This window comes from Aquarana catesbeiana, linkage group LG13 (assembly GCF_042186555.1).
Source record: "Aquarana catesbeiana isolate 2022-GZ linkage group LG13, ASM4218655v1, whole genome shotgun sequence".
Taxonomy (NCBI): Eukaryota; Metazoa; Chordata; class Amphibia; order Anura; family Ranidae; genus Aquarana; species Aquarana catesbeiana.
In genome coordinates this window covers 52,406,625-52,434,256 of record NC_133336.1, presented here as the reverse complement: position 1 = coordinate 52,434,256, position 27,632 = coordinate 52,406,625, and the positions used below count along the sequence as shown (strand labels likewise).

At 42.6% G+C, this 27,632-nt stretch overlaps 1 protein-coding gene across 1 annotated transcript in view; it reads left to right on the top strand.

Moving 5' to 3' along the window:
* Positions 1 to 27,632, top strand: part of TDRD9 (tudor domain containing 9) — a 393,320-nt gene that overhangs the window by 95,196 nt on the left and 270,492 nt on the right. Inside the window, exon 6 of the mRNA XM_073609957.1 lies at positions 25,499 to 25,579. Coding sequence (XP_073466058.1) covers positions 25,499 to 25,579 — 81 coding nt within the window. The remainder of the gene's footprint in view (positions 1 to 25,498; positions 25,580 to 27,632) is intronic.

Genomic DNA, 27,632 nt, shown 5'->3' with positions numbered 1-27,632 from the left:
GGGCATGCGATGGCACGGCGGCAAATTTAAATGGACGTACCTGTACACCCATTTGCCTATCTGTGCCATTGTGTAGACATAAATGTACATGTGGCGGTCGGCAAGCGGTTAACTACTGTCACCAGTGCAGTTCACATTGTCATATGGCTGGTGTGGCAGTAATCGGGGATACTGACTGGTGGCAATATGTGATCAGGGATTTTATTTTACACTGTTCTTGCTTATACCCGTGATGATCACCGTTATAAGCAATAGTTTTAGCTGTCATGGCTTTCGTTCAAGATAGCTTGCTTACTATTGTGATCTGTGATTGGCTACAGCAAACCACATGGTACAGGGTAATGTAATTGGCCCAGATATGTGATAGCTGCAAGCCACTTATAGAATGGCAATAGTAAGCAGAACAGTCATAAATGGAAGTTATGTGTCGCTGAGCTTGTAGCTACTGCCTGCTCCCAGTAAAAGTACAGTGAGCAGGTCTGTAACTGGTTACAGATGCAAGGTTTTGGGATTCTGTAGGTGTCTACGTCATTATACAGTTCTGAAAGTGGTTCTGTAACCCACATATTTATATGCAAAGTTACGTGGAGAATGAAATGTGTTTTTTTTTTTTTTTTTCCCCATAAGTTTTTCTCCTGATGCACGCTAGTCCTAAAATCTGTTGTAAGAAGCAAGGGATCAGTTTACTTTGGTCATTAAAAGGTTAAAGTATTTTCCTGTGAAAATGTATATTCTTAAATTAAAACTTTTGTCGCTGATCTTTTTTTTTTTTTTTTTTTTTTTTTTTTTTTTTTATAGTTTTCAAACCCATCTCATATTATGATTGCACATTAATTTTATGATGAATGGTAGCATAAGCAGGGGATTATTTACTACCAAAGAAGATAATCTAGGGAAGAGGGGTTTTATTATTAAATTGACAGATCCATGGATTGCATAAAAAATAAATATATAAACCGCTAAAAGCAGGACAGATTGCATGGTTTAGAAATGGTGCACACAGTAACACTGGTTTGCTCACAAAACATAACTGGTGCGTTCCAAGATGAAAAATTTCATAATTGCATATAGATGTTGAAGAGGGGAGGTGGGGGTGGAATATGTAAATACTTTTAAAAAGCTAATGCTGGCATGGAAAATTCAGGTCATTTTGAAACTGGTGGCAGCAAAAAGTGTCTAAAAACAGTTAGGACCGGGCAACAAAAAGCTGGCAAAGTAAGTGATACTAACAAGGGATACTTGAAAGAACATTTTACAACTAATTTAGGTTAAGTGGCAACAGGTATGTAACACGGCTATTAAAAGAGCATCTTAGAGTCAGTGTCTTAGAAGGACTGATGGGTAGAGGTTCAGCAGTCTGAAAAATGGTCTAAAAATTGTAAAACTAATTCAGAGTAATGTTCCTTAATTGCTGCATGCCAATGTACGTCGGCACATTGGCACGGGTGCGCTAAAGGGCGGCGTACCTGCACGTCCCTTCGAAATCACGCGCGTCCGTCTCGGATCCTCCGGACTTTATGTCCGCTGGTGGCACGCGGTCCAGGAGAGGCAAAAACAGGGAAATGCCTATGTAAACGAGGCATTTCCCTGTTCTGCCTAGTGACATGACAGGGATCCACTGTCATCGGGAGCTGTGATCTCTGTCATGTCCTAGGTAGCCCACCCCCCCTACAGTTAGAACACGCTGAGGTAACACATTAAACCCCTTGATCGCCCCCTAGTGTTAACTTTCCCTGCCAGTGACATTTATACAGTAATCAGTGGCAAAAAAATGGGTTCAGATGCAAACGTTTTCCACGTTTCAGATGCCAAATGCGACTAAACGCCGGTACTGCGTTTAGCCGTGTTTGCGTTTGAGTTTTTAAAGGAACATTTTACAACCCGACTTTGGGGCCCCATATCTCAGGGCCACTTGGTGCTAGGAACCCCAAATTTGGTGTGCAAACATCTAGCACTACAACATATCAAAATTTGGGGTTCCTAGCACCGAGTGGCCCCGAGATATGGGGCCTCAAAGTCGAGTCACAAAATGTCATTCTCTGCTGCAGAAAAATGCTTGACATTTTGCGACCCAAATTTCGGTCCCTATATCTCGGGGCCACTTGGTGCAAGGAACCCCACATTTGGTGTGCTAACACAGTTGCACTAACCGTGTAACATATCCAAATTTGGGGTTCCTAGCAGTAGTAGTATTTTTTCCAAAAAAAGGGGCACTTGTAAGAACGCTGTGCAAATGCGGTGTGACAAAGTATTGGAGCGACCACCATTTTATTCTCTAGGGCAGTGGTTCTCAACCACCCTAGTGCCGTGACCCCTTGATAAAATTTCCCAAGTTGTGGGGACCCCTAACAGTAAAATTTACTTTTGTAGTGTGGGTTGTCAGCACCCAAGCCAAGACAAATAATTTGCGCCCCTAACCCACGAACATTTTTCCACTCGTACATTATTAAAACCCCTTATGGTACATTTTGGGATGTAACACTTTGTTCTCCTTTCTTTCCCTTTTATCTCTGTCCTATGTTCTTGTTTTTTTTTTTTTTTTTTTTTTTTTTTTTTTCACCATCCCTCTCTCCAGCCGTTTTTCTTGTTCTCTTATTCTTTCTCTCCCCTTTTCTTTGTTCCTCCCCCTTTTCCTCTGCCTACCATGTATTCTCCATTTTTGTTTTTTTCCCCCTTCTCTTACTCCTTGTTGAGTGGGGAATGGGATGAGTGGCAGTGCTGGCGGGGAGTTGGGATGAGTGACAATACTGAGGGGAGTTCTGATCAGCCAACTTAGGTACTCTTGATCAAGGTCATCTGCTGATCTGAGAACTGTAGTGGGGACTTTTAATGGAAACTATAATCACAGGTATTGTTACTCCACCGGATCTCCGGCTTCACTCTGTCTCGAGCTCTGTGGTGTCTCCCAGCAGTGACACCTATGCCGAAATCAGGAGATGGGGTCTCCTCCAGCCCCTCCAACTTCACTTTCCTCGCCAGTCAGCTGACCTCTAGTCTCTGCCCCCCCCCATGCCGTGAACTGAATGGGTGGTTGCGAAGAGGCTAAATGGGTGGCCGTGGGCTCCAGGAACAGCCCAGCTGGGCGGCCACAGGCTCCAGGGACAGCCCTGCTGGGCGGCCCTGAAAAGGCTGGGAAAGCAGTGTGGGCTTCAGGAACAGCCCAGGATTCCGTGACCCCTGGCAAATCGTCATTCGACCCCCAGGTTGAGAACCACTGCTCTAGGGTGTTAGAAAAAAAAAGTATAATGTTTGGGGGTTCTAAGTAATTTTCAACCCCAAAAAAATGTTTTTAACTTGTAAACAACAAATCTCACGAAGAGGCCCGGTCCTTATGTGGTTAAAAACGAGCATAATTCTGTGATGGAAATCACAACATGGGCTTGGGTATAGGAAGACAAGTGGAAAAGTTCTGGACAGCCGCACACCGATAGTTTCTTATGCCTTTATTTAAAAACTGGGATCACAAAATATACAGGACACCAAAGCAGAGTGGTACAGAACCGCTGACGCGTTTCACACTTATACCAAGTGCTTAATCATAGCTGAGTGGGCTCGTGTATACTTCCACAAATCGCTGTCAGAGCTCAGTTCCATCCAAAAATGCAAGGTAAAGCTACAGTATGTTATACAATGAAGCCATATCTGAACATGATCCAGATTCGCTGCTTTCTTCTATGTGCCAAAACTCATTTAAAATGGGTGCAAAGTAGTTTTGTGGTCAGACAAATTCAAAGTTGGCCTTCTTTTTGGCAAGTCAAAAGCAGAAAAACACCTGTTTTGACCCAAAGAAAATGTAGGCATGCCTCCATCCCTATATGTACAGTCCCTTCAAAAGTTTTCACCCCCTTGGCATTTTTCGTGTTTTTTTGCCTCACAACCTGGAATTAACATGGATTGTTTGAGGATTTGCATCATTTAATTTACAGAACATGCCCACAACTTTGAAGATTTTTTTTTTAATTAATTTATTTTTATATTGTGAAGCAAACAACAAATAGGACAAAATAACAGAAAAAGTCAATGTGCATAACCATTCACCCCCCTAAAGTCAATACTTTGTAGAGCCACCTTTTGTGGATATCACAGCTCCAAGTTACTTTGGATAAGTCTCTATGAGCTTACCACTGGGATTTTTGCCCATTCCTCCTTGCAAAACTGCTTCAGCTCCTTCAAGTTAGATGGTTTGCGCTTGTGAACAGTAATCTTTAAGCCCCATACACACTATCAGATTTTCTGCAGATTTTTTCCTTCAGATTTACCAAAACCATATAATATGAGGTCAAACCTTAGGAGTTTTAATTTGTATGCAATCAGGCAGGCCCTTGCACTACATGGTTTTGGTAAATCTGAAGACAAAAATCAGCAGAAAATCTGATGTGTATGGGGCTTTAGTCTGACCACAGATTGTCTATTGGATAGAGGTCTGGGCTTTGACTAGGCCATTCCAACACATTTGCATGTTTCCCCTTAAACCCATCAAGTGATGCTTTAGCAGTGTTTGGGGTCATTGTCCTGCTGGAAGGTGAACCTCCGTCCTAGCCTCAAATCACACACAGAGTGGTACAGGTTTTGCTCAAGAATATCCCTGTATTTAGCACCATCCATCTTTCCCTCAACTCTGACCAGTTTCCCAGTGGTGTTTCACAGATGGTGTTCATTTGTTCTTTGGGTGATATGATGTGTTGGGTTTTCTTTGGCCAAAAAGTTAAATTTTTGTCTCATCAGACCAGAGCACCTTTCTCCATACATTAAGGGAGTTTCCCACATGCCTTTTCGCAAACTCAAAACGTGCCGTTTTGTTTTTTGCTGAAAGTAATGGCTTTCTTCTGGCCACATCTACGGCTTATTGTCCCTTGTACAGATACTCCAGTCTCTGCTGTGGAACTTGGCAGCTCCTCCAGGGTTACCTTAGGTCTCTGTGCTTCCTCTCTGATGCCCTCCTTGCCTGGTCTGTGAGTTTTGGTGTGCGGCCATCTCTTGGCAGGTTTTTAGTTGTGCCATGTTCTTTCCATTTGGTTGATAGATTTGATGGTGCTCCTAGGGATCATCAAAGATTTGGATATTTTTTTTATAACCTAACCCCGACTTGTACTTCTCAACATTGTTCCTTACTTGTTTGGAGAGTTCATTGGTCTTCATGGCAGTGTTTGGTTAGTGGTGCCTCTTGCTTAGGTGTTGCAGCCTCAGGGGCCTTTCAAAAAGGTGTGTATATGTAATGACAGATCATGTGACACTTAGATTGCACACAGGTGAACATCATTTCACTAATTGTGACTTCTGAAGGTAATTGGTTGCACCAGAGCTTTTTATGGGCTTCATAACAAAGGGGGTGAATACATACACACATGCCAATTATCAATTTATTTCTGCAAAATAGTTTTATGTATATATTTTTCTAATTTTACTTCACCAACTTAGACTATTGTGTTCTGATCCATCACATTTAATTCAGATTAAAAAAAAAACCATTGTACTAAAGGCTGTAATGTACAAAATAGCTAAAAAGCCAAGGGGGTGAATACTTTTGCAAGGCACTGTATGTAGAGGAAAGAAAAATTGGATTTTGGGACTTTACATGAGGCATGTATATGTGATCATCATCATCATAATAATCAAATTTAATATCAATAGACATGATTGGTACAGACAATAATAAAAATGGTACACCCATTTATTTATTTAGTTTTGTAGCCAAATGCATGCATCCTACTCCTGATGATTTGCTGTAAACGCCATGAAACGCGTCGAGTCTTCACTCAAGGGTGCCAAGTCAAGCTTGCCCAAAATAATGAATTCTGTTAATGGTATTGTTCGCATCTATCATTATGTCGGTTTGATTTGTATTTTCAGTTAATTTAATTATTGTTGTCTGTATCAATCATCATGTCTATTTATCATTGATATTAAATGTTAATATGATTATTATATTTATCATGTCTCCTTCTGTTTACATCATGTATTATATATTTTTACATTATATATCATATTTATTAAAATATTTATCAATTTAATCTATTGGATTTAGTAATTTATTAATTCATCATGGTTATATGGACCTACCTACGGGGATTGTGACATTCAATGTATTTATAATTCAGTAACTTGTACAATATAATTCCACATATACATGCCTCATGTAAAGTCATAAAATCACTTTTTTCTTCCCCCTGACCGCCTTTTTGGCAACCATGGGTGCCGTGTCCTCCAGACTGCAGAGGAGAGGGACCGTCCGGCTTGTCAGCGCTGTCTTTAACCACTTCCCGCCTGGCCCATAGCAGATGACGACCGTGCGGTGGTTCAGTTATCCTGACTGGGCGTCATATGACGTCCAGCAGGATAACATGCCGCCGCGGGGGCGCGCATCGCGGCGATCGGTGGAGCGGTGTGTTAGTCTGACACACCGCTCCACCGATCTTGGTAAAGAGCCTCCGGCGGAGGCTCTTTACCACGTGATCAGCCGTGTCCAATCACGGCTGATCATGTCGTCAATAGGAAGAGCCGTTGATCGGCTTTTCCTCACTCGCGTCTGACGGACGTGAGTAGAGGAGAGCCGATCGGTGGCTCTCCTGACGGGGGGGTCTGTGCTGATTGTTTATCAGTGCAGCCCCCCCTCAGATCACCACACTGGACCACCAGGGATCGCCACTAGGACCACCAGGGAAGGGGTAACATGTGGATGGCCAGGTATGTACCCCCATGGCCATCCACATGTGCCCAATCTGTGCCAATCAGTGCCAACAAATGGGCACTGATTGGCACCATTATATAGCACTGATGCCCAGCAATGGCACCCTTAGGGGCATCAGTGCCATCAATCAGTGTCATCAGTGCCACCCATCAGTGTCCATCGGTGCCACCTGTCAGTGCCCATCCGTGCCCATCCATGCCACCTATCAGTGCCACCCATAAGTACCCATCAATGCCACCTACGAATGCCCATCAGTGCCTCCTATGAGTGCCCATCAGTGCCGCATACCAGTGCCGCCTATCAGTGCCCGTCGGTGCCACCTCATTGGTGCCACCTCGGTGCCCATCAGTGCCGCCGTATCAGTGCCCGTCAGTGCAGCCATATACGTGCCCGTCATTGAAGAAGAAAATGTACTTATTTCCCAAAAATGTTAACAGAAACAAAACAAAACTTTTTTTTTTTTTTTTTTTTAATTTTCGGTCTTTTTTCATTTATTGCGCAAAAAGTAAAAACCGCAGAGGTGATCAAATACCACCAAAAGAAAGCTCTATTTGTGGGAACGAAATTATAAAAAATTTTTTGAGTACAGTGTAGCATGACCGCGCAATTGTCATTCAAATTGCGACAGTGCTGAAAGCTGAAAATTGGCCTTGGCGGGAAGGTGTCTAAGTGCCTGGTATTGAAGTGGTTAAAAACTGGCATCTCTGGTATGGAGGGGCTTTGGTGCCTATGGAATGGGCAGCTTGGGCATGTGGAAAGGCACCATCAATGCCGAAAGATGAATTCCAGGTTTTAGAGCAGCATATGCTCCCATTTAGATGGTGTCTTTTTCTGGGAAGACCTTGCAGATTTCAGCAATGCAATGCTAAACCGCATACTGCATGACAACTATGACAACAGCATAGTTTCGTAGTAGAAGAGTCCTGGTGCTTTCCTGGCTTGCCTACAGTCCAGACCTTTCACCAATTGAAAATATTTTGCTAGATTTGAAATTGAAAATACAACAAACGACCCAGAACTGTAGAATGGGACAACATTCCTCTCCCAAAAATCCAGAATCTGGTCTCCTCCGTTCCCAGAAGTTTACAGCATTTTATAAGAGGACATGCTGCACCACGGTACAATTGGCTCTGCCGGAACTTTTTTGAGACTTGTTGCTGCCATCAATTTCAAAATGACCTTATTTTCTTAAAATTGTTCAAGTTCTCCGTTTAAACATTAGATATGTATTCTATTTTCTGTTGTGCATAAGCTATGGTTTTATTAGATTTGCAAACCATTGCATTGTTTTAATGTAGATTTTACACAATGTCCCAATTTTTTGGGGATTGCATTATGAAGCACCTTATGGTTACTGATATTTACTCTCTACTTTTAGCTTGTGCTGCTTGTGGGCAATGAAGGTATACTCAAAAATTGAATGCAGAAGGAAGATTTTATGAATAAAGAAGAGCTAATAGATAAAAGTAGCACAATCAACCTGCTTTTCTTATGGGCCTCCTTACACCAGGTGTGCTAGGACTTCATTGGGCAGCTATTCCAGCGCATTCCTACCGTTACAAAAAAAAGTGACTACCGGACCCATTAACATGACCGTGTTGTGGTTGTGTGCACTGGAAAAAAGTATGGCGGGCAGTAGTTTTATTTATTCGCCAATGCAATCCACCGCTTGCAGGCAGGGAATTCTGTGTGGCAATGTCTGTGCCATTTCAATAAAGATCATTTTACTTTTTTTTTTTTTTTTTTTTTTTTTATACCTATAAAGAGTGCAATGCATCTACAGACCACCAGCAGCTGTGTTCTAGCGCAGATGTTGGTGTGATTTGGCAGAAACATATGTAAACTTATGAATACACCATAGGTAATGGGTTATACCTTCAGGACATTGGCAAGTTTTTGAGGACATGTCCCCCTGGGGTGCCTCACCTGTAGCTGTACTACACTTTAAGAGGAGTGTTTTATTTATTTATTTTTTTTTGTACCTGCAGGTGAAAGAGCTTCGCTAGTTTATTTTTTTTTCCTTTTTTTTTTTTCTTTACAATTTGTTAATCAACCCCTCAGTGTCTTCTAATGTTAACACAGAATTTGCCACCCATATAACTTATACGGCAGCAAGGTGGCACTGCTGCCCTGGATCATGTACCTAGTACGTGACCTGACACTTCCGGGTCTGGGGGGCCCATGCATGTGTGACTATGCACAGCAGAAGCTGATCTGTGGGTTCCGCTGACTCTATGTCCACCGGCACCCATCGATCATCCAGCAGAAAAAGCAGTTTGCCTATGTAAACAAGGCAGATTGCCATTCTGTCAGTAGCGAAGGCATGTTTCCCGTGTTCCTGCAAAGCAGGGACATAGATCCATGCCTTCACCTAGTAAAAGCACCTTCCACAGTACACTAAAACACTGGTCAGGCACACAGTTAACTTTTTGAGTGCTCATACCCAGCCAGTGTCTTTACTACAGTGACAGTGCATATTTTTAGCACGGATCACTATTTGTGTCACTGGTCCCTCAAAAGTGTCAGTGTCCAACTGTCTGACGCAATATCGCAGTCCCGCTATAAGTCGTTAATCGCTGCCATTACTAGTTAAAAAAAAAAAAATATCCCATAGTTTGTAGACGCTATAACTTTAGCGCAAATCAGTCAGTATACGCTTATTGGGGTTTTTTTTTTTAACCAAAAATATGTAGCAGAAGACATATTGACTTAAAAATTATGAAGAAATTTAGTTTTTCTTTCAATTTTATTGAATGTAGCACAAAAAATAAAAACTGCAGAGGTGATCAAATACCACCAAAAGCTCTATTTGTGGGAAAAAAGGGCATTTTATTTGTGTACAGCGTCGCACGATTACCCATTAAAGTAACGCAGTGCCATATCACAAAAAATGATCTGGTCATGAAGGGGGCTAAATCTTCCAGAGGTTAGGTGGACCACACGCACTCGGGACAACCTGTAATGCTTCAGGCATTGGATCATGCATGTGGTGTTCACTATGGCACCTGGTGCATTGAGTTTGTGGCAGGGTGCTATACAGATTCATGGCTGTGGTCTATAGCTATGAATCCCAGTCCTTGATGGCCCCTACTATGCCTACTGTGATGGATGAAGCCTGGACTTAATTTATCACTTAATGACCGCAATACGTACTGTAAGCATATGTTGCTGTTTTGAAGTGGCTTACCGGGGTTATGGCTGAGGCTATCAGCCTTAATCCCAGTGTTCTTTCACATAAAGGTAATAAATTTTGCTGATTAGCTGCTGGATCGCTTTTAGAAAGCAGCTGGGAGAGGCCGCCTGCACCCCCTCCCGCCGCTCACCGGTGTTTCTCGGGCTTACTGTTCTTATTTGCCAGCCTGGGAAAATATCCCGACCGTTCACGTGGCTGGTCAGATGTGAGAAGAGACTATGATCTAGGACAGGGATCCTCAAACTATGTCCCTCCAGCTGTTGCAAAACTCTGACATTCACAGACATGACTAGGCATGATGGGAATTGTAGTTCCTGAACACCCCCCCCAACCCCCCCCCCCCCCCAGAAGAGTAAACATGCATAAGTTGTGCACACATATGTAAAATTTGTTGGTACCAAACATGTGAGGGATTGCCTCGAACGTTAGTGTGAGAGAAATAATTCTAGCACTAGACCTCTTCTGTAAAAAGCGTTGCCTATGAAGATTTTTAAGTATCTGTCACCATTTCGCTAACGTACATAATTTTAAAGCATGACCTTTTAGGATCTATTTACTCAGTGAAACTCCATCTTTTAGTTTTTACCAAAAATTGTTTTATTTTTTTGCATTAAAATTTATTAAAATGTATTTTTTCCCAAAAATTGCTTTGAAAAACTATGCGCAAATACCGTGTGAATAAAAATATTGCAACAATCGCAATTTTATTCTCTAGGGTCTCTGCTAAAATAAAATATTTGGGGGTTTCTAAGTAATTTTCTAGCAAACAATGCTCATTTTTACTTGTAAGCAAGAAGTGTCAGAAAAGGCTTAGTCCTTAAGTGGTTATGTACAGTCCAGCATCGTGAACGGGTAAGACAGGATCACCCTTTATCTCTAACCGTTAACCGTGAAAAAATAGGGCAGTTCAGTGTAAACCTTTCAAACGGGGTGCCTATCATTCAACCTCTCAGATCAGTCTTGGGTGGATGACCAAGGGTTACATCACATCACTGGTGGCACACACTTTTTAACTTTACTTCTGCCTAAAATCCTAAGATATTCAGATGCTCCCCCCCCCCCCCCCCCGTCTCTTTGCTGTGAGGTTTTGTTGCATGACGGTCTACACTTGGGTTATCGCGTACTCCTTCCGGACAGACTTGCCTTATCCCCGCACTCTACTCCGTGAGTACCTTGCAGCATAATGTCCTCCCTTAGAACGATGGTTGAGACCAGGTGAAAGGGAACCAGTTCTACACAGACAAACCTTTGACATGCCAAAGTCCCATGCAGCACTCGGCATCAGTGACCATGTGTCCCATGCAGCAGAGAAGGACTTTGTCTCGGCATCCAATTCTAGCTCCATTTCAGGATCACGACAAGTGGACTGCTTGACAAAAGCATAATTTTCTTTTTTCAATTCCTTTGTCAGATTTATGGGTGGAGTCTAAGCACTGACATCATGAACAATTACCTACACCTGTACCTATTGAAGATGTTCGTTCTTTTAAAGATTCTGCTGACAGAATATTTGAGATGCTCTTAAACTTTTAAACGCCTTATCCTAGCAACTCTTCAACCCATGCAATCCGCTCTGGCTGGTATGTATTTCAAACTGCAGTCACTGCACTAGGACAGTGAACAACCAACATGACCTTGTATTTCAGGATCATGCTGTTGAAGAGAAATTTCCACAACTCTGCATTCTGCTCTTCTTTTCTGTGTAGATGTCCTGGAACATGTTACGAGACAATTATCTGTAAAAGGCACCTCACATGCATTCCTTCTCAAGGAAGATATTTGTTTTGGTGAGGCACTTGACCAATTCATCAGATATCACATGTAGGAAAGTTTAGTTTCCTCAGAAGGTGACGTAGTTACATAGTAAGTCAGGTTGAAAAAAGACACAAGTCCATCTAGTTCAACCAAAAAAAAAAAAAAAATATATATATATAATCCCATATACACAAACCTATACCCACAGTTGATCCAGAGGAAGGCAAAAAACCCCAGCAAAGCATGCTCCAATTTGCTACTGCGGGGGATTAAAATTCCTTCCTAATCCCCCAAACAAAACGCCCCTTCTCAGGATCTCCTAGCTCTTCAAAACAGAGCATCTCCATGCTCTACCGAGGCTTCAGTGTCCAAACCTTTTTTTTTAACCTTCCTTTTGGCACAATGATTGGCCCTCCAAAGACCACCAAGCCTTCTCCAAAGTCCTCTTTGCAATCCTAAGAAAGGGGGGATGGATGTTGCAGTTTTCCTTTATTGGTCACAGACATCCCATACCTGTCAGTTCAATCGTTGGTTTCAAAAGGATATGAGAGTTCACAACTCTACTGCTCCTCTGCTTTTCTTCTTTAAAATCAACCACAAACTGCCTTGGGAATATTTGTAAAAGGCTCTAAACCCTTGTCTCAGGGAGTTGTTACACCAGTATTGCCTCTAGACAGCTTCAAAGGTTCTACTCAATCTTGTTCACAGTACCAAAGCTCAACAGTGGTATCTCTTTTATCCTAAATTTAATATCCCTAAATAAATTCCTTTACATTCCGAAATTTTGCATGCCATCCTAAAGGTCAGTTGTTTACATCCAAGATGCCTAACTCCATGTTCCAATTTACCCACCTCATCTGTGATTTCTTGCGGTGGTAGACAGCCACTAGTTTGCCACATTGGCTTTTGGCCTGCCCTCTGCTCCCAGGTTGTTCGCAAAGATTTTGGCACCTTTGTACCCTTTTCAGAACTTAAGGACTTCTTGTGACAAGCTTCTTATGAAGAATTCCTCTTACAACTTTCCACAAATGTCAAAAGACAATTCAGCTGCTTCAGGCCTTTGGCTTGGTGATCACCTTCAACAAATCTGTTCTCCAGTCTTTCCTATGCCTAGAATGTTTGGGTCTGGTACTGGCTACATTCTAGGCAAGTCTTTCTTCCAGAAAAAGCTTTTTCATGACAAATGAAATGTAAATAGTCCTGCTTACAAACTATACTATATACAGAATGAATGTTGTAAAACTGTTATGCAAAATGGATGCACTTGTGCTTAACAATTTCAATTACCAGGCACTTGTACACCTTCCTGCCCAAAGCCAATTTTTAGCTTTCAGCGCTGTCGCAAATTGACAATTGCGCGGTCATACAACACTGTACCCAAACAAATTTTTTATCATTTTGTTCTCACAAATAGAGCTTTCTTTTGCTGGTATTTGATCACCTCTGCGATTTTATATTTTTTGCGCAACAAAAAAAACTAAAATTTTGAGAAAAAAAGTTTTTCTTTGTTTCTGTTAAAATTTTATGTAAATAAGTATGTTTTCTTCAATGACAGGCACTGATATGGCTGCACTGATAAGGCGGCACTAATGGGCACCGATGAGGTGGCACTGATGGTCACTGAGCACTCATAGGTGGCACTGATGGGTACTTATGGGTGGCATGGATATGCACTGATAGGTGGCACTGAGAACACTGATGGGTGGCATTGCTGGGCATCACTATAAACAATCAGCGCAGACCCCCCTGTCAGGAGAGCCGCCAATGTTAGACGCGAGTCAGGAAAAGCCGATCACCGGCTTTTCCTGTTCACACCGTGATAAGCCGTGATTGGACATGGCTGATCACGTGGTAAAGAGCCTCCGCCGGACTGACACACTGCACCACCGATCGCCACGATGTGCGCGCCATGGGCCGCAGCTGTTATCCTTCAGGGCGTCATATGATGCCCAGTCAGGATAACTGAACCACCATAGGCTTGGCGGGAAGTGGTTAAAGAAGTTCCACCCAAAAAAAAAAAATGTCATTAACGTGCATGAAATAAATTTAAAAAAAAAAATTGGTGAAAATTTTTTTTTTTTTTTTTTTTTTTTAACTTTTTTATGCCTGTTGCTATGTTGTGGCCCTTTGAAATCTGCCTCCTTCATCACCTCAGCTCCTGACTTCACTTCCCTCGGCTGCCCCGCTCGCTACTGCTCCTGGGAGATGTGAGTCAGCCGAGGGCTTCGTTACCATCACAACTGGGCGGGCACTTCCGACGCCGCCGCCCGTTGTGATGGCAACCAGATTAGTTGACGGTGTCCTGTCTAAAAAATGCCCCCTGTGGAATAATGCCGGTATTACGCATGTGCAGTTCTTGCGCAGTACGGAGGCGCCGAACATTGTATTCCACTGTTCGGCAGTTCCATACTACGCATGCGCAGCACAGGGCGGGCATTATTCGACGGGGCATTTCTCGTCAGAGCAGCGGTACTATGAAAATGACACAATGCGATCGGGGAGAGAACGGGCACCGTATCCCGGAACAGGATGCTTGTGGGCTTCACATGCCCACAAACAAAATGAAAACGGCCAGAACACCAAGATCAAAGTTGTTTAACCACTTAAGGACCAGCCTCGTTTTGGATTTTAGGTGTTTACATGTTTGAAACAGGTTTTTCTGCTAGAAAATTACTTAGAACCCCCAAACATTATATATGGTTTTTCTTCTAACACCCTAGAGAATACAATGGCGGTCATTGCAATACTTTTTTTTGTACCGTATTTGCGCAGCGGTCTTATAAGCGCACTTTTTTTGGAAAAAATTCACTTTTTTGAATAAAAAAATAAAACAACAGTAAAGTTATCCCAATTTTTTTTTATATTGTGAAATATAATGTTACGCCAAGTAAATTGATACCCAACATGTCATGCTTGAAAATTGCGCCCGCTCGTGGAATGGCGTCAAACTTTTACCCTCAAAAATCTCCATAGGCGACGTTTAAAAAATTCTACAGGTTGCATATTTTGCGCTACAGAGGAGGTCTAGGGCTAGAATTATTGCTCTCGCTCTACCGGTCGCGGCGATACCTCACATGTGTGTTTTGACCACCGTTTTCATATGCGGGCGCTACTCGCGTATGCGTTCGCTTCTGCGCGCGAGCTCGTCGGGACGGGGGTTTTAAATTCGGTAAGGCCACCACCTGATCTTCTGTTCACACTTTTTCAAAGTTTTACCAGATGGAAGTCCAATCTTTTGCGAGGGCAGTTTTTGGCCACAAGGTTCTTGCAATAGCACTCTGAACCTATGCCTTTTACCCCTGACACATCATTTCCCAGGAGCATAGGCGAGGGAGGAAGTGACTAGGAGCTCCGCGGACCAGGAAGTGGCAGATTAGGAGGATTGCATGGCAACAGGGTGTTTCTGGTAAGTATAAAAAATGTTTTTCCTCAAAATGTTTCTTTAACCACTTGACGACCGCCTCACGCCGATTTACGTCGGCAAGGTGGCACGGACAGACAAAATCACGTAAATATACGTGATTTGCCTTCCGCGAGTGGGGGGTCCGATCGGACCCCCCCCCCCCGGTGCCCGAGGCGGTCGTCTTTTGTCCAGCGGCGATCAGAGGTGAGAGGGAGGCCATCCATTCGTGGCCCCCCCCTCGCGATCGCCGCCGGCCAATCACATCATTCCTTTGCTGCTGTATGCTAAACAGCAGCAAAGGAAATGATGTCATCTCTCCTCGGCTCGGTAATTTCCGTTCCGGCCCGAGGAGAGAAGACAGGTATGTAAGTGCACAAACACACACACACATACAGTAGAACATGCCAGGCACACTAAACACCCCGATCCCCCCCCCCCCATCACCCCCCCGTCACAAACTGACACCAGCAGTTTTTTTTTTTTTTTTTTTTTTTTTTCTGATTACTGCATGGTGTCAGTTTGTGACAGTTACAGTGTTGGGACAGTTAGTATTACCCCCCTTTAGGTCTAGGATACCCCCCTAACCCCCCCCCTAATAAAGTTTTAACCCCTTGATCACCCTCTGTCACCAGTGTCGCTAAGCGATCATTTTTCTGATCGCTGTATTAGTGTCGCTGGTGACGCTAGTTAGGGACCTAAATATTTAGGTTCGCCGTCACCGTTTTATAGCGACAGGGACCCCCATATACTACCGAATAAATGTTTTAACCCCTTGATTGCCCCCTAGTTAACCCTTTCACCACTGATCACCGTATAACTGTTACGGGTGACGCTGGTTAGTTTGTTTATTTTTTATAGTGTCAGGGCACCCGCCGTTTATTACCGAATAAAGGTTTAGCCCCCTGATCGCCCGGCGGTGATATGCGTCGCCCCAGGCAGCGTCAGATTAGCGCCAGTACCGCTAACACCCACGCACGCAGCATACACCTCCCTTAGTGGTATAGTATCTGTACGGATCAATATCTGATCCGATCAGATCTATACTAGCGTCCCCAGCAGTTTAGGGTTCCCAAAAACGCAGTGTTAGCGGGATCAGCCCAGATACCTGCTAGCACCTGCGTTTTGCCCCTCCGCCCAGCCCAGCCCACCCAAGTGCAGTATCGATCGATCACTGTCACTTACAAAACACTAAACGCATAACTGCAGCGTTCGCAGAGTCAGGCCTGATCCCTGCGATCGCTAACAGTTTTTTTGGTAGCATTTTGGTGAACTGGCAAGCACCAGCCCCAGGCAGCGTCAGGTTAGCGCCAGTAGCGCTAACACCCACGCACGCACCGTACAGCTCCCTTAGTGGTATAGTATCTGATCGGATCAATATCTGATCCGATCAGATCTATACTGGCGTCCCCAGCAGTTTAGGGTTCCCAAAAACGCAGTGTTAGCGGGATCAGCCCAGATATCTGCTAGCACCTGCGTTTTGCCCCTCCGCCCGGCCCAGGCCAGCCCACCCAAGTGCAGTATCGATCGATCACTGACACTTACAAAACACTTAACGCATAACTGCAGCGTTCGCAGAGTCAGGCCTGATCCCTACGATCGCTAACAGTTTTTTTGGTAGCTTTTTATTGAACTGGCAAGCGCCAGCGGCCTAGTACACCCCGGTCGTAGTCAAACCAGCACTGCAGTAACACTTGGTGACGTGGCGAGTCCCATAAGTGCAGTTCAAGCTGGTGAGGTGGCAAGCACAAGTAGTGTCCCGCTGCCACCAAGAAGACAAACACAGGCCCGTCGTGCCCATAGTGCCCTTCCTGCTGCATTCGCCAATCCTAATTGGGAACCCACCGCTTCTGCAGCGCCCGTACTTCCCCCATTCACATCCCCAACCAAATGCAGTCGGCTGCATGAGAGGCATTTTCTTTATGTCCTCCCGAGTACCCCTACCCAACGAACCCCCAAAAAAGATGTCGTGTCTGCAGCAAGCGCGGATATAGGCGTGACACCCGCTATTATTGTCCCTCCTGTCCTGACAATCCTGGTCTTTGCATTGGTGAATGTTTTGAACGCTACCATACACTAGTTGAGTATTAGCGTAGGGTACAGCATTGCACAGACTAGGCACACTTTCACAGGGTCTCCCAAGATGCCATCGCATTTTGAGAGACCCGAACCTGGAACCGGTTACAGTTATAAAAGTTAGTTACAAAAAAAGTGTAAAAAAAAAAAAAAATATATAAAATAAAAAAAAATAGTTGTCGTTTTATTGTTCCCTCTCTCTATTCTCTCTCTCTCTTGTTCTGCTCTTTTTTACTGTATTCTATTCTGCAATGTTTTATTGTTATTATGTTTTATCATGTTTGCTTTTCAGGTATGCAATTTTTTATACTTTACCGTTTACTGTGCTTTATTGTTAACCATTTTTTTTGTCTTCAGGTACGCCATTCACGACTTTGAATGGTTATACCAGAATGATGCCTGCAGGTTTAGGTATCATCTTGGAATCATTCATTTCAGCCAGCGGTCGGCTTTCATGTAAAAGCAATCCTAGTGGCTAATTAGCCTCTAGACTGCTTTTACAAGCCGTGGGAGGGAAAGCCCCCCCCCCCCACCGTCTTCCGTGTTTTTCTCTGGCTCTCCTGTCTCAACAGGGAACCTGAGAATGCAGCCGGTGATTCAGCCAGCTGACCATAGAGCTGATCAGAGACCGGAGTGGCTCCAAACATCTCTATGGCCTAAGAAACCGGAAGCTACGAGCATTTTATGACTTAGATTTCGCCGGATGTAAATAGCGCCATTGGGAAATTGGGGAAGCATTTTATCACACCGATCTTGGTGTCATCAGATGCTTTGAGGGCAGAGGAGAGATCTAGGGTCTAATAGACCCCAATTTTTTCAAAAAAGAGTACCTGTCACTACCTATTGCTATCATAGGGGATATTTACATTCCCCGAGATAACAATAAAAATGATTAAAAAAAAAAAATGAAAGGAACAGTTTAAAAATAAGATAAAAAAGCAAAAAAAATAATAAAGAAAAAAAAAAAAAAAAAAAAAAGCACCCCTGTCGCCCCCTGCTCTCGCGCTAAGGCGAACGCAAGCGGCGGTCTGTCGTCAAACGTAAACAGCAATTGCACCATGCATGTGAGGTATCGCCGCGAAGGTCAGATCGAGGGCAGTAATTTTTGCAGTAGACCTCCTCTGTAAATCTAAAGTGGTAACCTGTAAAGGCTTTTAAAGGCTTTTAAAAATGGATTTATTTTGTTGCCACTGAACGTTTGTGCGCAATTTTAAAGCATGTCATGTTTGGTATCCATGTACTCGGCCTAAGATCATCTTTTTTATTTCATCAAACATTTGGGCAATATAGTGTGTTTTAGTGCATTAAAATTTTAAAAAGTGTGTTTTTTCCCCAAAAAATGCGTTTGAAAAATCGCTGCGCAAATACTGTGTGAAAAAAAAAAATGAAACGCCCACCATTTTAATCTGTAGGGCATTTGCTTTAAAAAAAATATATAATATTTGGGGGTTCAAAGTAATTTTTTTGCAAAAAAAAATAACTTTTTCATGTAAACAATGAATGTCAGAAAGGGCTTTGTCTTCAAGTGGTTAGAAGAGTGGGTGATGTGTGACATAAGCTTCTAAATGTTGTGCATAAAATGCCAGGACAGTTCAAAACCCCCCCAAATGATCCCATTTTGGAAAGTAGACACCCCAAGCTATTTGCTGAGAGGCATGTCGAGTCCATGGAATATTTTATATTGCGACACAAGTTGCGGGAAAGAGACAAATTTTTTTTTTTTGCACAAAGTTGTCACTAAATGATATATTGCTCAAACATGCCATGGGTATATGTGGAATTACACCCCAAAATACATTCTGCTGCTTCTCCTGAGTACGGGGATACCACATGTGTGAGACTTTTTGGGAGCCTAGCCGCGTACGGGACCCCGAAAACCAAGCACCGCCTTCAGGCTTTCTAAGGGCGTGAATTTTTGATTTCACTCTTCACTGCCTATCACAGTTTCGGAGGCCATGGAAAGCCCAGGTGGCACAAACCCCCCCCCAAATGACCCCATTTTGGAAAGTAGACACCCAAAGCTATTTGCTGAGAGGTATAGTGAGTATTTTGCAGACCTCACTTTTTGTCACAAAGTTTTGAAAATTGAAAAAAGAAAAAAAAAAAAAATTTTTCTTGTCTTCATTTTCAAAAACAAATGAGAGCTGCAAAATACTCACCATGCCTCTCAGCAAATAGCTTGGGGTGTCTACTTTCCAAAATGGGGTCATTTGGGGGGGTTTTGTGCCACCTGGGCATTCCATGGCCTCCGAAACTGTGATAGGTAGTGAGGAGTGAAATCAAAAATTTTCACCCTTAGAAATCCTGAAGGCGGTGCTTGGTTTTCGGGGCCCCGTACGCGGCTAGGTTCCCAAAAAGTCCCACACATGTGGTATCCCCGTACTCAGGAGAAGCAGCTAAATGTATTTTGGGGTGCAATTCCACATATGCCCATGGCCTGTGTGAGCAATATATCATTAAGTGACAATTTTGTGCAAAAAAAAAAAAAAGTGTCACTTTCCCGCAACTTGTGTCAAAATATAAAATATTCCATGGACTCAATATGCCTCTCAGCAAATAGCTTGGGGTGTCTACTTTCCAAAATGGGGTCATTTGGGGGGGTTTTGTGCCACCTGGGCATTCCATGGCCTCCGAAACTGTGATAGGCAGTGAAGAGTGAAATCAAAAATTTACACCCTTAGAAATCCTGAAGGCGGTGATTGGTTTTCGGGGCCCCGTACGTGGCTAGGCTCCCAAAAAGTCCCACACATGTGGTATCCCCATAATCAGGAGAAGCAGCTGAATGTATTTTGGGGTGCAATTCCACATAGGCCCATGGCCTGTGTGAGCAATATATCATTTAGTGACAACTTTTTGTAAATATTTTTTTTTTTTTTTGTCATTATTCAATCACTTGGGACAAAAAAAAAAAATATTCAATGGGTTCAACATGCCTCTCAGCAATTTCCTTGGGGTGTCTACTTTCCAAAATGGGGTCATTTGGGGGGGGTTTTGTACTGCCCTGCCATTTTAGCACCTCAAGAAATGACATAGGCAGTCATAAACTAAAGGCTGTGTAAATTACAGAAAATGTACCCTAGTTTGTAGACGCTATAACTTTTGCGCAAACCAATAAATATATGCTTATTGACATTTTTTTTACCAAAGACATGTGGCCGAATACATTTTGGCCTAAATGTATGACTAAAATTTAGTTTATTGGATTTTTTTTATAACAAAAAGTAGAAAATATCATTTTTTTTCCAAATTTTTGGTCTTTTTCCGTTTATAGCGCAAAAAATAAAAACTGCAGAGGTGATCAAATACCATCAAAAGAAAGCTCTATTTGTGGGAAGAAAAGGACGCAAATTTCGTTTGGGTACAGCATTGCATGACCGCGCAATTAGCAGTTAAAGCGACGCAGTGCCAAATTGGAAAAAGACCTCTGATCCTTAGGCAGCATAATGGTTCGGGGCTCAAGTGGTTAAAGGTTCAAAGGAGTCTTGCAATGGGAAAAAAAATTTCAGGGTGGCTCTCCGCTTTAAATGGTCCGTCTGGAGCCAACATGCACTGTACGCACATTCCCGTACGCATTTGTGTGCCTGATTGCCATTCTGCGCAGATTGCTGCACGCATGTGCATTTCTGTTAGCCAGATATCTCTCAGGAATTCCCTGACAGCAGCTGTGCATGGTAGGCAGTCAGCTTCTAATTTCAGCTTGTTCAATTAAGCTTTGAAAAAAAAAAAAAAAAAATCTGGAAGCTAATTGGTTTCTTTTAGGGATGAACTGATAAAGCAAATGCCGAAGATTATCGGCAGAATATATGTTTTTCTGCGTTCTACCGCAAAAAGCCACATTATGTAATTTTTTTATTAAAGCTGTCCATTTCTGTTTCTGGGACAAGTGCATCCTGAAGTTTCCAGAATTTTAATTTTGGTACACCACTAGTTTCTTTGCAGACCTACACCAGATTTGGAGCTCTACAGTTTTATTAAATCAGCCCAAATATTACACAGTAGTGTTTACAACATCTATTTATTTTTTAAAGGGGTTGTAAACCCGTGTGGTTTTTCACCTTAATGCATTCTATGCATTAAGGTGAAAAACCTTCTGTAGTGCTGCAGCCCTCCAGTGCCCCCGTTTTACTTACCTGAACCTGGTTTTCTTCTCCCTGGGAACGAGCACACCAGCTCTAGCTGGTGTCTTGTGTCCTGAATGGATAGATTGATAGCAGCTCAGCCATTGTCTCCCACTGCTGTCAATCAAATCTAATGATGGGGGGGGGGGGGGTCTTTGCTTTGGGGTGTCCCATAGTAGAGTGCTTCTACGAGGCACTCGATGTGGGGAGGAGCTACTAGCGCTGCTGAGGGACCCCAGAAGAGGAGGATCGGGGCCCACTCTGTACAAAACTAACTGGACAGTGGAGGTAAGTATGACATGTTTCTTTAAAAAAAAAAACCCTTTAACTTGACATAATCCTTTTTATGATGTCCATGGAGGGATCATGCTCTTGGTACTGCTTTGCTACACAACTAGCATGCTAGTACTGGGAGGGGTTATCCTGGCCTACATCTTTTTTTATTTTATTTATTTTTTGCCAGTGTCCAATCCTTTTGTAGTTAGCAGTATAACCCATAGATGAAAGACATTTGGGGATTTACTAAAACTGGAGAGTGCAAAATCTGGCGCAGCTCTGCATGGTAGCCAATCGGCTTCAGGTTTTTTTTTTTTGTCAAAGATTACAAGCTGAATTTGGAAGCTAATTGGCTACCATGCACAGCTGCACCAGATTTTGCGCACTCCAGTTTTAGTAAATAAGCCCCATGGGTATTCCTCAATAGATTTCTCAGAAAGGAATTTACAATGAGTGCCTTATGCTGGCCATACACTATACGAAAAATCGGCCGAAAAATCGTTCGTATAGACACTTCGTTCGTTTTTCGGCAAGTTAATGGGCACAAATCGATAATCGTTTGACGTTTTTGTGGGAAAAAAACGAACGGGAAGTTTGGAAAATTTCTGCCGAACGTACGATAAATTGCAAGGTTAATGTGTTTCCCGTCCGAACTGTCTGCACTAGGTATATGTAAAAAAAACGAACAAAAAATTATTTATTCATGTCCACTGAACAATTTATCGGTCATTATATGATGGCACGATCGTTTGCGGTCACGGTCAAACGTTCGTTTTTCGAAAATGGGTTCGGCCGATTTTCTGTATAGTGTATGGCCAGCATTAGTCCCCTTTTTTTAGTTATTGGACAGATCATTTAACAAAATGGTTTTGATTTTATATTTAACTATCCAAAGGGGAGCAAGTTTATTCATTTTGTTTTTTTTTTTACGTAGATTTATTTTAGATTTGTTTAAGATGGTGGCTACAATCCCAGTATTTTAACAGGTGTTTTCAGACTTTAATTTGGCTTTTTATTTTTTATTTTTTTCAGCATATGTTTAGTTAGGTTGCCATACTTTGCTAACATATGTTATATTTAATGCCATTTTAATTCAGCTCTGTCTGGTTTTGGTTGATGGCTGTAATTGCAAATATAGCGCCTTTTTTATTTTTTAAATTTTTTTTTGTGTGCTTATAAAGTCTGTATGCTGAAGTTGTAAAACCTACTTGCTTACCCCTTCCTCCTCTACATGTTTCCTTCTGGCGGTTCATTTTGTCTTTACTGAAATGTCAGCAGAGGCCTGACCTTTTGGTTGCATTGGAACAGGTATTTTCAGCGCTTAAATGCCTCCGAGGAATAAAATGACTTGACTAATTTTGTCTGCACTCCTAATTTTTTTTTTTTTTTTTGTATAGTACAAACTTTGTCTATAACTCATTTTAATGCTGGTTTTTAGGAATGTAGCGCAAGTTACTTTAATATGTCTAATTTCAGAAGGAAAAAAAAGCTACTTATATTCTGGATGGCTCAGTGGTTTGAAAATTCAGGCTTTTAGCAAGTTTTTTCGACCACTTCTGTCTTGTTTTACACCATAACGCATGGTGAAGTTGCAACATATTGGTCTTATATTATCTACTGTATATTTTATTGTGTGTGGTCATGTGTCTTTAGCCACATGCCGAATAATGGCTACAGCATGGTCGTCCTGTTCTGGGAGGGGCGTCTATTGACATCTTCCCAGAACTGAGCCCACTGCAGCGTGTGCTCTGTATTTACAGATCGGGGGGAAAAAAACAATCACAGGGCTCTTTATCACATAATCAGCTGTGTCCAATTACAGCTGATCACGATGTCAACACACTTCCCTGTTATCAGCATCACTTTCCTCACGATCAATAGCGTGAGCAGAAAGTCGGTAACCGGCAAGTGCGAAAGGGGCATCTACACTGATCTGTGCCCTGATTATCAGTGTCCTAATTATCCATGCCCGCCCCATCAGTGCTGCCTAACAATTCTGCCTGTTAGTACCCATCAGTGCAGCCTCATTGGCGCACATCAGTAAAGGAGAAAAATTACCTGTTTGCAAAATCTTATAACCCGAACTAAGAAACCTTTTTGGTGTTGTTTTATGCTAAAAAATAAAAAACCCAGTGGTGATTAAATACAACCAAAAGAAAGCTCTATTTGTCTGAAAAACATAAAATTTCATATGGGTACAGTGTTGCATGTCCGCGCAATAGTTACTCAAAGTGCGACAGTGGTGAAAGCTGAAAATTTGGCCTGGGCAGGAAGGGGGTGAAAGTGCCTGGTATTCAAGTGGTTAATGGCCCAGGGAAACTGTCGGCAACAAGAAGGGGAGGAGAGCAGATGTTTTTCCGCTCACCTCCTTCCCCTTCCACCCGGTGGCACCCTCAATGCTGTTCTCGGGTACATAGCGGGGCAGGGGGTAGAAGCATTCGTGTGGCAACCCAGGCGCCAGGATACAATTTCTTGCCGCCATGGCGACCTGGCACCCGGGATTTGTCGAGCCCTGCATTGAAGTAAAAATCTTTCCATTATCAGCTCTACTTTTAACTGTACTAAAACACACTGCAATGATGTGAACTTTGCCATTGAAATCCATATAGCCAGTCCTCAGCCTTGCCAAAATGCTTTACAGTTAATGGATGAAGCTTCATGAAAAGGCTAAGGTTTAGCTTGGTTTACACACTGGCGAGCATTTTTGCAGAATCCGATTCAGGGTAAAAGATAAGAATATTGGCTGGAGGAATGTAGCTAATGGAGCATCTGTGTAGGATTGCAGAATAATCATTGTAAAAATTTATGTAGAATAAACATTGGAACAATTTTACTTCTCTTAGGTGAGTTTAAACAAAAATGGCATGTTTGAATAGAATTTGTTCCTTGTAAAAATTTGGAATTTGATTTTGGTAGGAAGGGCTGTAAAAAAGATGGCTAGTGCTTTTAACTCCTTACTTGGCCTTGCTGTAAAGGATAAACTATATGTTCATTAACCTGCATTTGGCTGGTGCTTTGTGTATTGCTAGATAAAATCAGTCCTTGATGAATCCCAGGCTTCATATAACCATGGAAGATATTGTTGGCTAGCTTATGCTTCCTTCGAATTTTGGACGGTTCAGGAGGGACTGGCCGACATTTGATCCATGTATGGACAGGCTGAATGTACCCAAGTTGAACGATTGATCAATCAATTTTGGTACAACCAGCCTGTCGGATTTGACATGTGATCATTGCTTGGATGTTATAGCCACTAGCAATAATCACTGTTCTCTCAGTAGGGAGAGATGCTCCTGTCAGCATGGTCTGTATTGATGGGGGGAATTAAGAAATTTTCTTTTGTGCAACCTGTGGTTGCAGGGAAGAAAATCGCTTCCTATATGGCTGGCCTTAGATTTTACTATGTCCTTTTTGTTTCCCTTTGTACCCTAATCTTCAGATTAGGAAGTACCTTTTTTCTCGTACCTCTCATGTCAGATCCTTGCTGGTTAAGAGTTTGTCACTGCCTATAATTGAAAATACCCATATGCGTGGTTGCTGTGGGTGTGAAGGAAACAAAAGTGTTAGTGATTGTAAACGACCACATTGTAAAACAACCCATTCAGTTCAAAATAGAAATGAAAGTCAAAACTTTTTTTATAAGTAGTCACCTTCCCCTCTGTTCTCAGCTGCATAAGAGCTGAGGAGAGGAGAAGCTACAGCACACTGATCTTCTCAGTAAACGGCTTTGGTGGGGTGGGGGGGCGGCACTTTTTCAATAGGAAAGCAGATGGACTGGTAGGAACACCAGGGATTTCACACAAAGGAAGCAATACAAAGAACATGATACTTGTACATATAACAGCAGACACATATCAGGAATTTAAGATGTTGGGGTAACAAACACTTTAAATCTATTATGCTGGAGTATTGTCTCTTCCAAGGAGATCTGATTCTATCTTTTGTGCACTAACTTTTATTTTTTTTTTCTTTCATTTTGTTTCAATCATCAGGTCCACGAGCGCACAGAAGAAATGGACTTTCTCCTGATGATAGTTCGCAGACTCTTGCGCACTAATTCGCGAATGGTTAAGGTAAGCAGTATGTGGGGTTCACAGGTTTTTGGAATTAGGTGGGGGAAGCACCACCTATGTGCTGCCTTTTAACCATGGGATTTATTGCCAAAAGTTAAAAACTCACAAGAATAAAATCGTAAACATTCTTATCGTATAGTGTAGTGTCTGCCATTTGTATCTGTCCTTTGTCTCTCTGTCCTGCAGGAGCCGCCTGGGGTCTGGACTGCTGGGTATCATGGAAGGAAGAAAACTAGGAAATCCACACTGATAAAGGCCTTTAGAAGGAGCAGAGAGCTCCGAGCACGTAGCCTGTACGTCTCTCACCTCCTCTTCCTCTCCTGGTAAAGTCACGTCTGCTGGTGCAATCCACGCTGGTTGGCATTGACTTCCTGGTTTCCATCAGGGTGTCTATTCCTCCTTCCACGATCCCCAGTGTTCCAGACCCCAGGGGGCTCTTGCAGCACAGAGAGGAGTGGTGGATACTACACTATACGATAAGCATGTTTTCTATTTTATTCTTGTGAGTGTTTGTACCCTTTTGACAATAAATTCTATGGTTTAATGCTGCACCTTATTTTTTTTTTTCAGCTTTGATTAGAGAAAGGCAGGATAGTTTGTATATCATAATTTGGGGGTGAATTTCAGGCAATGGTTGGACAGGTTTCAATGGATTTAGTCAGTCTTTAAAACAAACCATCAGTGAGCCTTTGTAGGCACTGTAAAGCAGTTAATCCTCAGATAAATTCATAGCAGAAGCACTGAAGCCATCTAGTTCTCTCTCAGCAGCTCTAAGGCTTCATGTACACTTGAACTACTTTTGACCTCTGCCCATGGAAGAACACGATTTTGCACTTTTTGACACCGGCGGTCAAAACGTTCCTATTCTGAATGTGAATCTTCCGCGGTTAGGAGAGGTTGAACCTCCGCGCAGCAGCAACTAAACGATCCTAAAAGCCTATGTGTGCATGTTTTTTTTTTTTTTTGGAGTTGTGTTTAGGAGCTTTGGCAAAAAAACACCAAAAGCACTACACTCAATTTTTAGGAGCTGCTAGTGTACATAGAGCCTGGGCTTCCTGTTTCATTAGTAATTTGACAGCCTTCCAGTCTGCCTACTTTGAAAAGATGTTTTGAAAGAGAGCAATGTGTAGGCCTAACATTGCTGGTTATTTGCTCTGTCAAAATCTGCTTAACCACTTAATACAGGGTGTGACGAACGCGGGTGTCAGATCCCTGCCCTCCTCGCTAACTTGCAACGAAGGACTGGCCAACCTCACACCACGCTGTCACTTACATAACAATGCCACTCTCAGCTGCGCCCAGCACAAAGATTTTCCAGCTTGCGGGACTACAATCTAGGTGCAAGCAGCCTGAGAGTGATTGTCACTGGGCTAATTACACAATTAACCCTTTAACTGCCACCACCCCCGTTTAAAAGACCGAGCCGGGGGAGACTCGTAATTTTAGCAATACCAATTATAATTTTAGAATAAGCGTCTGCCACACACACTGCCACCACAGACAGGTTTGCTCAGAGTCTTACTCCACAACAGTAGCGCCCTTCAAGAGGCAGGTTCGTTTATAGCTTGCATTAAGAGCTTTAGAGACAAGGTTAACACTTTTCAACATAAGGGTTTATTATGAAAAGGTCAAAGTTGATGCAAATAAAATATTTACAGAAAAAAGATGTTTCAAAAGATAAAGACAATATACAGCCACAAAGCAATAAGGTAGAATTGGGAAGGAAGAATACTTGCAATTAATGTCCGAGGGTTGATCAGAGTTCGAACGATGAGCTAGGTAATCGGTTCTCGACTTGGCAGATGTTTCTTCTTGGATGGTAAAAGGAGAACTGCCCGTTGTCTTGGCATCTCCTCTTTTCTGTCAAATCAAAGGGGGTGTTGACAGCGACCAGTAACCAATCATCTGGGGTTGGTTGCTGGGAGGTGTCTACACTCATGACCACGTCCCAGGTAGATTTTGTAATACATATTCATATATCTGCATCTATAGTGTTTACAGACTCCAAATATCCATATTATTATTCAACTTGAGATTTCCTTCAAAACAAGTC